We start from the raw sequence: 14,293 nt of genomic DNA on the forward strand, positions 1-14,293 counted from the left end.
CATACCTATTTCCTTCTTTTCCTATCTCTCTTACCTCCTTAGCTCAGGTGTTCCAAGCCAAGAAAGAGTGAAAGAGAGAGATGGGCATAAAGAAACTATTATTTTGTGAGCAGTGGACATGGTGGACACTCATTTTAAAATCTAGCTTTAAAAAAGAAAAAGAATTTGCTCAAAGAATAAAAAGGGCATACATCATCATCATCATCATCATCAACATTTAATGCCCATTTTCCATGCTGGCATGGGTTGGATGGCTTGACTGGAACTGGTAAGACCAGGGGTTGCACCAGGTTCCATAGTCTGTATTGGCTTGGTTTTTATGGCTGGATGCCCTTCCTAATGCCAATCGCTTTACAGAGTGTAGTGGGTGCTTTTTATGTGGCACCAGCACCCACACCAATGCTTTTTGTGTGACACCTTGGTTTTAGGATCTCAATTCTGTTTTGGTAACCAGGTCTTCTAGAGTGCAGCAACATCATCTGGTCATCGGTCATCTCCTTCATAAGGTTCAGCGTTTCAGATTGGCCTCCAATACTTCATCCCGTCTCTTCCTGGGTTCACCCCTTCCACAACTTCCCCTCACATACATTCATATAAATTCTTTTAAATAAGTAAATTTGAAGAAGAAAATTATAAATCTGGTAGATATTGGATGATGCAGATGTGGCCGAATGGTTTCAAGTTCAATCTCACTCTCTCTTGTACTATCAGGTCATGTTGACCCAAGTCTTCTGAGTAAAATTGGGTGGGTTGACTGAAACTAGAGAAGCCAGTCAAGTCTTAGGATTGGTTTGAATTTGAATTTTCACTCTTTTTCTGTATTAGTTTTGAGGGTTTTTTTTAGGGCTCTTCTCTCACTTGAGCTAACATACCATTAAGTCATGGAGTGCCTTTTGCTGCACCCACTCTGTTGCATGAATTTATGGGTGGCTGCACATCAAGTTATGGAAAGAAGATGAAATCAGCACTGCAGGTTTAGTGAGATGCTCCCCTTCTTCTTCTTCTTCTTCTTCTTCTTCTTCTATGTACAAGTTGACTCCAAGTCTTACCCTAAGTCATCAAGAGACAAGGTAGAAGTTCAAGATGGTGCTATAACCAAGCTGCCATATTATTGTTGTTATTATTTTTATTATTATTATTATTTGTTGTCTTTGCACAGCTTCTAATGCTGGAGATGTACTACAGTGCCACCTGTTCACTACCAGTGAACTAAGGTAACACCCCTTATATTTCGAGAGCCATCTGGAGTATTCCAGCAGTTCCAAGCTGTGCTGTTTTCTACAAGTGCTCCAGCCTTGTTGCAGCCCCTATTTGTTCCATGTACTTCTCAAGATTTTTACTCGCTGTTCCCAGGGCTCCGACAATTATTGGTACTACTACCACCATTTTTATCGACCACAACTGCTTAACCTTATTATTATTATTATTATTATTATTATTATTATTATTATTATTATTATTGGAGTCAAATGGTAAGTAGTGTCAGTAGTACCATCCCAGATGTGGGAAGGTTGTTTCACTTGGGGCTTTTGGGTTGGGGGTTAGTTAGTGATTAATTTAAGCCTGTCTCTCATTACTGTTTTAAAACTTAACAACTAATTATTTCACAAGAACTGCATTTGATGGCATAAAAAACACATGGTAATATTAGACACACTTCAATTTCAGCAGCTCATATTCAGGAAAAAATAGTTTTTAGTGCATCAAAGCATGTAATATGGCTCCAACTTTGCATATAGGACCTAGGGTAATTTTCTTCAGGCATATTTTAGGAAAATAAATGTATCTTATGCGCCATCAACTACTGCATATGATTAATTAACATATGACAAAAAAGAAAAATCAGTATTTTCTCTTCAATTATTCAGTATTCAATAAATATTCACCAAGTCTTATTTTCTCTTTCAGCTGCTCTAGATATTGTAAGCAAGGTCTCTGAACATGCAAATGAAAGAATTCGACAGGGTGTAAGTATTTCTGTTATTTTGTGGGTTGAGTGCTGCACTTGGAATACACTGATTTTCTATCCTATCTGGACCTACACTGCTATATATATATATATATATATATATATATATACTGGGGCAAGTGAGATCGAAACTGAACCAAATTTGATGACTGGCACCCGTGCCAGTGGGGCGCTAACAGCACCATCCGACCGGGATCACTGCCAGAGCGGCGGTCTCGCTCCCATGCCGGTGGCACGTAAAAAGCACCATATGAGCGCGATCATTTCCAGCTTTGCCTTACTGGCACTTGTGTCAGTGGCATGTGAACAAAACATTGAACTGACTCCTGTGCAGGTGGCACGTAAAAAACACCATTTGAGCATGGCCGTTGCCAGTACTGCCGGACTGGCTCTCGTACCGGACTGGCTCTCGTGCCAGACTGGCTCTCGTGCTGGTGGCACATAGAAAGCACCCACTACACTCTCGGAGTGGTTGGTGTTAGGAAGGGAATCCAGCTGTAGAAACTCTGCCAGATCAGATTGGAGTCTGGAGTAGCCATCTAGTTCGCCAGTCCCCAGTCAAATCGTCCAACCCATGCTAGCATGGAAAACGGACCTTAAATGGTGATTCCATCTGACTGCAGTGTATTCTTTGGCAAATGTCTTCTGCTATAGCTTCATCAGTAAAATATTTGGTTGAAATAGACTGTACAGAAGCCCATATGTATGTGTGTGTGTGTGTTTATGCATGTAAGTCTGTATGTGTTCACATTGTTATTGTGTCAGCAATAGCTGTGATAGTGTTTATGTCCTTCATAAACAATGTCCTGTGACTTGCCAGTTTCTTTGAAGAATAAGTAAACACAAGCCACAGGAAGGGCACCAAGCTCGACAAGACTGCCTCAGTAAGTCTCATGCAACCATTACCAACATGGCAAAAGTGGTTGTAAAGAAAAGTAGTGGTGGTGGTGGTGGTGGCGACGATGGCGGCAGTGGTGGTGGTAGTGGTAGTAACTGCTTTTCTACATTCTCAACAGTTAGCAGAGTCCACACCCCATATGTATGTATATATATATATATATACAAATAATAAATGAGTATATGCATATATACTTACATGTATGTACATACCTACATCTACATGTATATATAGATGCATATCTGGGTACAGGACGTTGCAAATTAACGTGGACAAAATGATAAACAGAGTACAGAAAACACACAGGCCACATACAAAACATTTCCTTCATCAGCTGCCACCATTCTAAAACTAAGCGTTTCGAAGAGTTAGGGCAGGACGCATCGTTAGAATGGCTCTTCCTACGGACCACAAATTAAATTTGTACCATGGAGGAATATATGATAAATACATGCATGCATATGCACACATATATACAGGGATGCTGAAAACTTCCTGGGTTGGAGTAAAAGAAAATACTGGACGATCAGTTAATTATGATTTTATTCAACATATTCTTCTGTCGGATTCACACACTTATAGCAGTGGTCCTTCAGTTTTTCTAAGCCCTGTAAACTAATTTGGAAGGTTAGGCTTCCAACTAGCCCTTTTGCAACATCTTTAAAGTCAGGAACTTTTCAGCACCCCCTTGTATATTTACTTATATATACATACATTATATTTACATATATATTCATACATTCATTCTGAATCGAAACAATTTGTAGGATTATAATATTTGTATTTATATTATAATAATATAATATGATGTTAATAAATTAAAATATGTCAATCATAAATCTCCATTTTCTTTTCATTTATATATATATATATTACATTTATCTATTGACAGGATAATGTTCAGAAATTAATGGAAATCCAGTATGCTTTGATAGGAAACTTTGAAGTGATTTACCCAGGTCGTGTAAGTACCTTGAATTAGATATAGAGATTACTTACATATTTCTTATAATGTTTGAGTATCAACAGTACAGCTATAGATGATGGTTTTGTAGGTGAGTAAGACTTCCATCCAGAGAATCAATAAATGGCTCATATCCTATTATCTGTGCTGCAGATCATACACAGCCAAAGCACTTAAACTCTCAACTGATTCAATAAACCTATCTGTAAATACATATCATGAGATATGTAGGTAGAGATGGGGGCATGGATTATGACTGAGCAGTACTCTTAGTCTTTGTTCCTCCATTGGTGTGTGTGTGTGTGTGTGTTTGTCCTCCTCCATTGCTTCACACCTAGTGTTGGTTTGTTTACATCTGTGTCATTTAGCAGTTCAGCAAAAGAGACCAATAAAATAAGTAGTAGACTTAAAACAAAAATAAGCTCTGGGAGTCATTCTGTTTGACTAAAGATTTCAAGGTGGTACTGTAGCTTGGCCACTGTCAAATGACTTTAACAAATAACAGATAAATGATTACTATTGTTATACTTTTTATGTCACAAAATGTGAATCCATAGTTTGTAGTTGCTCTTTCATTAGCCTATATTACATATGTTGTCAGCTGTATAGTTGTGTGAGTCTTAAATAATTACTCTTGAAAAATGGGGATTTATCTGACAGGGAAGTTGATCCTCTGATACTGAATGTATTCTATTGCAGGAACTTATCAAGATGGGGGAGTTACAGAAACTCTCTAGGAAGGAGATGCAACCCAGAGTATTCATTTTGGTGAGTATTATTATTATCACCACCACCATCATCATCATCATCATCATCATCATCATCATCATCATCATCATCATCATCATCATCATCATTATTTAAGGCAGCAAGCTGGCAGAATCGTTAGCATACTGGACAAAATGCTTATACATCCAAATTGACAATATAATTCTGAGTGGATTATGAAATGGTTGTTAACTCTACATTCCAATTAAATTACATTAGAATTTAATTAACTTTGTGACTTGATAGCCAGATTCTTGTCCAGGGTGCTTACAGTGGTTCCACTTGATTCTTCGGATCTAATTTTTACATCTTATACACATGTGTTTACTTAGCATTTTTTTTTGTTTTTCTTATGCAGTTCAATGACACGCTTTTGTATACGACACCTGTACCTGCAGGATATAAACTCATCAACGTCTTAACATTAGCAGGAATGAAGGTAAGTTTGTTGGAAATTTCTTCAAGTTGTTCATTGATATTTAAATCTAAACTGAAATGTTTGGCTGTGAGACAAAAATGAGTTATATGAAATGAGGAGAGATCTAATCACCCAAGGGTTGTTGGCTTTATAGAACTTAACCCCCAGGAGGTGACTAGTACTTGTTTTGTTAACTCTAAAGTGGGTAAAAGGATAAAGATGACAGCTAGATATGGCTGACTGGTTAAGAAGCTTGCTCTACAATCATGTGGTGTTAGATTCTGCTCCAATGTGGGGCACCTCTTGGGCAAGTGTCTTCTAATATAGCCCCAGACTGACCAAAGCTTTGTGAGTGGATGGAAGCTATGTGGAAGCACATTGTATGTATTTGTGTTTGATCTCCTTCCTCCAGTATTGCTTGATAACCGGTGTTGGTTTGTTCATGTCCCCTTAGTTATTCAGCAAAAGAGACTGATAGAATAAGTACCAGACTTTAAAAAATAATTAAGTACTGGGATCAATTTATTTGACTAAACCAGTGGTTCCCAAAGTGAGCGGTAATGCTCCTTGGAGGCGGTGGAGAGTTCCAAGAAAAGTGGGGTGATAATGGGGGTAGCCAAAAGGGGCTGATTGATGTAAAAACAACAAAATAATAGGTTAATTAGGTTATGTTTTATTTGTGAAATGCAGTTGCTTTGAATTTGCTCAAGAAAGGGGCCTGTGTTTGTGGTGGTAAGTTAGTGGCATGGGGGCACTAGGAATGTGTCCTGGGTGCCAAGGGGGCAGTACCCAAAAAAGTTTGGGAATCACTGGACTAAACTTTTCAAGGTTATCCCCCAGCATGGCTGCTATCCAGTGACTGAAACAAGTAAAAGATAGCCAATTATGATAGTTGCTTCTGTTCAATATGTCTTTCTTTTGTTAAGATATTGAGGTGTGATAAGAGGGAAATTTAACTGCTATTTCTAGCTGGTTGTGTGAATATGTTGAGATGACCCTCGTTGACTCAAGTTAGTGTTATTACTATTGCTACTCAGCTATTGCTGTTTGTTATTGTTGTTTGTGTTGCTGCTGCTGATACAGCTGTTGTTGTTGTTGTTGTTACAGTTAAATCTCTCTGTTTTCAGGTGAAAAAAACAACATTAGATGACTTCAAAAACGAATTCAACATCATCAGTATCCAACGATCATTCACAGTTTGTGCAAAGTGAGTGTCACATTAATAACATTCTCTTTCTCTCTGTGTTTCTGACTCTCTCTTTCTCTCTCTCTCTCTCTGTCTCTGTCATTCTCTACAAAGGAAATAAACAGGGGCATATATTCCGGGTGTGCTAGGTGTGTGCTGCGCACCCGTCATAAATGGCAAAATCATAATGGACAACTTTTGTTATACCCCAGCTTGAAATTTGGTGGCACAGGAATCCTGAAATAACATTGCACACCTCACAGCACATTGTATCATAATATGGAAGACCTGTTGAGGCAAGTGAAATCGAAATCGAAAATTGAACCAAATTCGTTGACTGGCACCCATGCCAACCTTCCTTCATTGGACACTAAACCCAGCTTGCGAAGTCCTGTTGGGGCAAGTGAGATCGAAACTGAACCAAATTCGATGACTGGCACCCATGCCAGTGGAGTGCTAATAGCACCGTCCGAGTGGGATCACTACCAGAGCAGCGATCTTGCTTCCGTGCCGGTGGCATGTAAACAAAACATTGAACTGACTCTTGTGCAGGTGGCACGTAAAAAAACACCATTTGAGCGTGGCTGTTGCCAGTACCGCCGGACTGGCCCCCATGCCGGTGGCACATAAAAAGCACCCACTACACTCTCTGAGTAGTTGGCATAGAAACTCTGCCAGATCAGATTGGAGTCTGGTGTAGCCATCTGGTTTCACCAGTCCTCAGTCAAATCGTCCAACCCATGCTAGCATGGAAAGCAGACCTGCAAAATGTTCAATATTGCCTGATGAATTGGTGTGGCTATATGATAATGTAATATTATTTTATGCATTATTAAATAAAAGTCATGCTATGGAAATGAACATAGCATAAACTGACCGGTTCATTCATATTTTTGTATTATATATATACATATAGATATATATATTGTATAGTCACTTGCTATTTCATGTCTACTATGGACCTCTGCATGATCACTGAAGCTGCTAGAAATAATAAACAGTTCCCCATCAAATTGCATCTCACTATGCATTAGAGAATGTAATGCTATTTATCCACCACCCCACCAAAAAAATATCTCCAGGGTGGTCATAGTTGGCATGCCTTCAATCATATGTCTACATGAGCAGAGATGCACTGGACCTAAACAACAACAACATATTTAGATTTATCTTGCTTATTTTTATCTTCTATACCCATTTCTCTCTGCAGCACATCCACCGAGCGAGATGAATGGATCGATGCCATATCTAAAGCTATAGAAGACAACACTTTGAAAAGGAATTCTTTTGAAGTAAATCGAACACAAGTACCTGTAAGTATTCTTGGGAATATGTGTGTGTGTTTGTTTGTGTGTGTGTGTGTGTGTGTGTGAACATTTGAGGTTGGCATTTGAATGTATTCTCTTTTACTAATGTCTATAAACATCACTGTCTGAAAGATTCTGTGTTCTTATGTTTACTTATTATGAAATTCTTAAAATTTCTAAATAGCAGTAATAATATATAGCACTATGTCATTCTTTTTAGAAATCTTCAATGATATAACTTGGTGGTTTTATCTACTTTAGGGTGTAAACCCCGAAAAAAAAATTATACTGATATTGTCTTGAAATTAACTGTACCATACATGATAGTCAAAAGGGTTGCATGTTGCCCATGACTGGCTCAGATCCACTGTCCTAATGTTGGATTAACCCTTTAGTGTTTGCATTATTCTGCCAAAATCAATGCTTTTTCATCTACTAGTCATACATTATCTTGTAGCTATGAGATTTTGATGAAGTAGCTGTTAATTTTTAAAACAATATTGTAGGGTTGGTGTGAGAGACCAGATCTGGCCAGTTTGAACATAAAACAGGCAGAATACTTTTGGCCAGATATGGCCGGTTTAAATGCTAAAGGGTTAAAGACTCATGGTGGGAAGGAACTTTTTGCATTTGACATTGTAAAGGCTCTGAACTGATTGTTGTTTTGTTTCTGTTGTTACAGTCATTGGAAAAAGGGTTTGTGTTAGGTTCAAAAGCACCTCTTTGGGTACCCGATGCCAGAGTAACAATGTGTATGTTGTGTACTTGTGAATTCACAGTTACCTGGAGGCGGCATCATTGTCGAGCCTGTGGCAGGGTGAGTATTAATTTGTTTCTTACATGCTTCTCAAATTCATCATTATTATATCTTTTATTTTTTACTTTCAAAAGCTCCTTTTGGGTTTTGGACCCCACGGAGGCAATGACGAATGACCAAGACCTTTGGCATTATGTTGTGCCTGAGAAGAAGACCCATCAAGCTAAGTAAAATCACAGTCCTGGCAGATATTGGTGTCACGCAAATGGCACATAAAAGCACCTATTATGCTCTCTGAGTGGTTGGCATTAGGAAGGGCATCCAGCTGTAGAAACCATGCCAAATCAGACTGGAGTCTGGTGCAGCTTTCCAGCTTCTCAGCCCTGGTCAAACTGTCCAACCCATGCCAGCATGGGCAACGGACATTAAATGATGATAATTACTTGTTCCAGTAAACTGTTAGCATGTTGGGTCATTGCCTTAATGAGTTTAGTCAAACAAATCAACAACAGTACACTTTTTTTTTTGTGAAGCCTTGTACTTATTCTATCAGTTCTTTTGCCAAACTGCTAAGTTATAAGACACAAATAAACTAACACTGGTTTTCAATCTGCATGACAAATATGAAGATACACACACACTTGTATATATAGGAGTAAGTACACTAACAAAAGATGGGCACTCAACACATTTATTGGGAGTTACATGTATAGATGAAAACAGTTTGTGATTCAAACGCCTTGGTACTCTGAGTTTCAAGCATGACACTAATCTTCGGCCATTGGAGTTTGAATGAGAGGACAGTTGAAGAGAGCCAGTGTTTATTGTGGATGTTATCTTGTGATTGGTCAAGAAAGGCCACATGGTGTCACAGTTTGATGCTGGTATTTCAACAACAATTACTCGGAAAATACTGCATGGTGAACAGGAAATCGGCTGTGTTTCCTGTTCATGATGTATTTTCCAAGTAATTGCTGTCACTATAATATTAACATCAAACTGTGATACCACATGAGCTTTCTCGACCAATCGCAGGCTAACGTCCATAATAAACATTTACTCTCTTCAGCTGTCCTTTCACTCAAACTCCAATGGCCAAAGATTAGTGTCACACCTGAAACTCAGAGTACCAAGAAGTTTGAATCAAAATGTTTTCATCCATATATATATATATATATATATATATATATATATATATATATATATATATATACATATATATGAGCGTTGTTTCATTTTAATATCCACTTTTCCATGATTGCATCTCTTATTTATCAGTGATCTTACATAAAAATGAAGCTGTATTCTTTAATTTGCTGCTTTTCTATACACAAACCAAGACACTGGGGTAAAATATACGAAGCCCTGTATACCCATCATGACTACCCGTAAACCATATGTGCACAATATGGTGATCTCATATCAAGATAAACAGTGCATGACATTGCAGGTGGGGCCCAGTTAGAATTTTGGTCAGGTTGAGTAGCCCATCCCGCTCAAAAGGTCTTTGAATAAGGGTTGTTTAAGGATGTTGAATGAAACAACCATGTTTCCAAAGGTGAATTATCCAAACTCCAAAGAATTCCTCTCAACACATGGCTGTGATGCTCCCCTGCTACTTCTGCTCATGATCAGAGATGCACATATTGTCAGACACTTTGTTATTATTTATTATTATTATTATTATTATTATCATTATTATTATTATTATTATTATTATTTGTTTTGCTATAGGTGACTTGTGGTAATTGTTCCAACAACAAAGCGCCTCTACTGTATCTGGAGTACAGACCCAGTCGGGTGTGTGATGAGTGCAATAATAAATTATTTGCAGGTAATTACAGATATGATTTAATTAAATATTTTATTATAATTTCTTCACTTTTATTTATTTGTTTTATTACCTCTGCCTTAGCGCAGGTGGAGGTATTGTTTGCAGTCATGTTTGTTTGTCCGTGAACAAAATATCTCAAGAACCACTGGAGTGATTCGGATGAAACATTCAGGGATGTTTGGTCTCGTGACTGGCACGAACTGATTAGATTTTTGGATCGATCCATAGCTGGACAAGGATTCTGGATTATTTTTCCTGTTTTTTTTTTACTTAATTTTTGAGATGGTCAGGTTCAATTTTAGTATTGTCGTTTGTGAGAGCATTCGAGTTTATTTCAAATATTCTCATTTTAAAAATCATCTCTGGCTAATCATTGAGAGGATGTTAGTGTTACCTTGGTGAACATTTGCACTCTATGAGTGCACTTGTTGTTGATTTCATTATTCTTGTTGCTTAACCCAAGTACATTTCTCTTGGAGCTTATCTCCAGCACATAGACAGGTGAGTTAAACAACTAGATGTGATTTAGAAATCTAGTATTTTGGCATAAAATATTCTCTACACTGTTTACATTAGTTAGAGTGGTGTTATCTTAGTTGTTGCTTTCACTGTGTTTTGGTTGTAGTATTGTATAAGATATTCTCTACCCAGCTGAAGATCATACTGCACACTCTGATATACAGTGGTTAACTATATTGGGTGCAGTGTGATTATCTAAACGTGTTGTTGTCGTTGTTGTTAGTGGTGGTGCAGGTGTCGTAATGGCGTTATTGCAGCATACTGCACACTCTGACATATAATTGTTCCCAACCACATGGTTCTAGGTTCAGTGCCACTGTGTGGCACCTTGGACAAGTGTGTTCTACTATAGCCTTGAGCTGACTGAAGCCTTGTAAATGGATTTGGTAGACAGAAACTGAAAGAAACCAATTATGTGTGTGTCTTTGTGTCTGTGTTTGCCCCCCGCCCCTTCATCACTTGATAACTGATATGTGTGTGCTTACATTCCTATAAGTAAGTGGTTTAGAAAAAGAGACCAATAGAATAAGTACCAAGCTTATAAAAAAGTACTGCAGTTGACTCATTTGTCTAAAATTCTTCATTTATGTTGTTTATAGAAGTGGAACGGCAAATGGAAGAAATGAAGACTGCAAAAGAAGAAGGCAAGAAACTCGACAATGTACAACCAGAGGAGTTACTATCTCGATTCCAAAGAATTCGCAAGAGTGGACGCCACGGCCAGAAGAATATAAAACGGCCTGCTTGGCTGAAAGAAGTAAGTACTGGGCAGATCTGTGGCTGCAGTTCTAATTTGATGAAATGAAAATAGAATGGATATTATTATCCATAAAAGAAGTATGAGTGAAAGGAGTGGAAAGCGAGAGAGAGAGAGAGAGAGAGAGACTCATCCAGCACCAGAGAATACCACAAGAAGTTCTTACCTTTCTCGCGTATCTGTAGATACTTGTTCTGTCCAAGTTCTTCTGTTCTCTGCACAGCTTAGCTTGCTGAAAAGCTGATACTTCCAAGCAAAACGGCTTTCTCAGGACACAAATCATTTGCTGCTTCCATCATACACTTTTTGATGAAGTTGCCATCAGTAAATGGTTTTCTTCACTCTGCCATCTTATGCACTATTTTGTAACTTGTATGAGTGACAGATTCATTTTTCAGCAAACATTCTCGTGAAGAGAATGTTTAAACACAGCAATGCAAATTAAAACACGATCGCTGCAGGAATGAATTCTCATTGCAAGTACTTACACTAAAGGTATAGTGCAGTGATGGGCCAGATGAACTGACCTCACAGGCCGTAGTCTGGTGACACCTGGTTTAGTGTGTAGCTCCACACACCTTTGATATCAGCAAGCTGGCAGAAACGTTAGCACGCCAGGCGAAATGCTTAGCAGTATTTCGTCTGCCGTTACGTTCTGAGTTCAAATTCTGCCAAGGTCGACTTTGCCTTTCATCCTATCGGGGTCGATTAAATAAGTACCAGTTATGCACTGGGGTCGATATAATCGACTTAATCCGTTTGTCTGTCCTTTTTTGTCCCCTTTGTGTGTAGCCCCTTGTGGGTAATAAAGAAATAACACATTTGATGTCAGCAGTAATTTCAACTGATGTTTATAGAATTGTAAACACAAAATTTTAATCGGTTTTCTTGACCTTCAAACTTGAAAGCTTTTCTGTGTCAAAACTCCAAATTCAACAATATAATAGTATCTCCTTTATAAAGGCACAGGCATGGCTGTGTGGTAAGAAGCTTGCTTCCCAACCGCATGGTCCCAGGTTCAGTCCCACTGTGTGGCACCTTAGGTAAATGTCTTCTACTATAGCCTCGGGCTGACCGAAGTCTTGTGAGTGGATTAGGTAGACAGAAACCGAAAGAAGCTTGTCATATATATATATTTATATATGTATGTATATATTTATGTGTGTGTGTCTTTGTGTCTGTCTGTCCCCCTACCATTGCATGACAACCGATCTTGGTGTGTTTACATCCCTGTAACTTAGCAGTTCTGCAAAAGAGACTGATAGAATAAGTACTAGGCTTACAAAGAATAAGTCCTGGGGTCGATTTACTCGACTAAAAAAGCCCTTTAAGGCGATGCTCCAGCATAGCCACAGTCTAAAACCAGTAAAAGAATAAAAGAAACTTTAAAATTTCAGCATTCATATTACTCTGTTACATGCAATGTTTATTTATTCACATTGCTCTGAATTAATCAAGTATTATCTCATAGCTTGAAATTTTGATAATGTGATTGTTTATTTATAAAATGACATTGTAGGGTAGGTGTGAAAGGTTGGATCTGGCCAGCTTGAACATCAGCCAAGTAGAATATTTTGGTCAGATATGGCCAGTTTAAATGCTAAAGAGTTAAATATGGTAGAACTCACAAAACCTTACAAGAGTGAAGATGTATGTAAGGCACTAAGTGGGAATGCAAATATTAACATAATGATGATGATTATCATGATGACAATAATGAATTAAATTAATGGAAAGTCTAATTGTGCTAATGCTTAGTTTTCTTCTTAAATCTTTTTTACCAGGTACATGCTAATGATCAGGGTTCAACAATGAGTGGTTACTTGAAACTATTCAAAGGTAAAAGATGGAAGCAGCTTTGGTTTGTACTGAAGGACAAAGTATTATATAAATACAAAGCCAGTGAGGTAAGCACTTGTCCTTGATATTGTCATTGGCAGGTAAACAATCTCCTGAATTTAATATATGTCGATCAACTTAGGGCTATTATTCTTTTCTCTTTTGGAACCACATACTTGTGATAAATGAGGATAGATGTATAAAATAAATAAATGTTTAGTGTATTCTTTTAGAGACTACAGGGAACATTAGTGACATCAGGGATGGTGTTTGCAACAGAGAGAGATTACTGTCCAAATATGGATGGACATGTAATGGAAATAAACAGTAAATTTTTTAATATCCCCAAACTTCTGTTTCAGTGTATGTAACATTTTCTTTTTCATTGCTAGGATATGGCAGCTATAGACAGTCGACCTCTTCTGGGTTATCAGGTGAACAGAGTAGTAGAGGTAAGTTTAAGTCTGTTAAGATCGCAGCATTATGGAAATGTTTGACATTCTAAACTTAATGTTTTAATTGATTTAGACATTATAAGAACCAATTTGAGACAGAAATTACCAACAGGCCCACTGGCAGGATTTGAACCATCTATCTATAGCTTTCAAGTTGACTGTGTTACCTTTTACATTACAGAACACCTGTCACTTTCTCTTTCTCAAATTAACCCTTTAACTGTGTAATCAAATTTCCTGGTCATTCCTATAATGATGTGAATTATCCATCCCCCAAAAAATAGACTTCGTTTTTTCTACTTCTGCAATACTTTTTCAGTATCTCCTGTAGGTATAGTTTTCATATTCACTGTTAAAAGTATGTGAAGAGATATTTTGATGAAATATGTGAAAGAAAAATTAAGAAAATCTGAAAAATTGTCTCTTGTAAGAAAAAAATGTCACTGGGGATGTTTCCACTTCTTATAGCATAAGGAGAGGTTTGTTTCTAAAGCTGTAAGATAAAACCACTTTCTGCAGTTAATGGTATTAAAATTTTGAGTAGATATTTCCACATTCCTCATATATATACATATATATATATATATACATATATATATATATATATATATATATATATATA

At 37.6% G+C, this 14,293-nt stretch overlaps 1 protein-coding gene across 1 annotated transcript in view; it reads left to right on the top strand.

Moving 5' to 3' along the window:
- LOC106869717 (FYVE, RhoGEF and PH domain-containing protein 6) overlaps positions 1–14,293 on the top strand; it is a 148,571-nt gene that overhangs the window by 128,871 nt on the left and 5,407 nt on the right. The window contains exons 8-18 of the mRNA XM_052971634.1: positions 1,909–1,967; positions 3,760–3,831; positions 4,531–4,599; positions 4,958–5,038; positions 6,145–6,224; positions 7,414–7,516; positions 8,193–8,327; positions 10,002–10,101; positions 11,220–11,377; positions 13,162–13,284; positions 13,609–13,668. Coding sequence (XP_052827594.1) covers positions 1,909–1,967; positions 3,760–3,831; positions 4,531–4,599; positions 4,958–5,038; positions 6,145–6,224; positions 7,414–7,516; positions 8,193–8,327; positions 10,002–10,101; positions 11,220–11,377; positions 13,162–13,284; positions 13,609–13,668 — 1,040 coding nt within the window. The remainder of the gene's footprint in view (positions 1–1,908; positions 1,968–3,759; positions 3,832–4,530; positions 4,600–4,957; positions 5,039–6,144; positions 6,225–7,413; positions 7,517–8,192; positions 8,328–10,001; positions 10,102–11,219; positions 11,378–13,161; positions 13,285–13,608; positions 13,669–14,293) is intronic.

This window comes from Octopus bimaculoides, chromosome 11, assembly GCF_001194135.2.
Source record: "Octopus bimaculoides isolate UCB-OBI-ISO-001 chromosome 11, ASM119413v2, whole genome shotgun sequence".
Classification (NCBI taxonomy): Eukaryota; Metazoa; Mollusca; class Cephalopoda; order Octopoda; family Octopodidae; genus Octopus; species Octopus bimaculoides.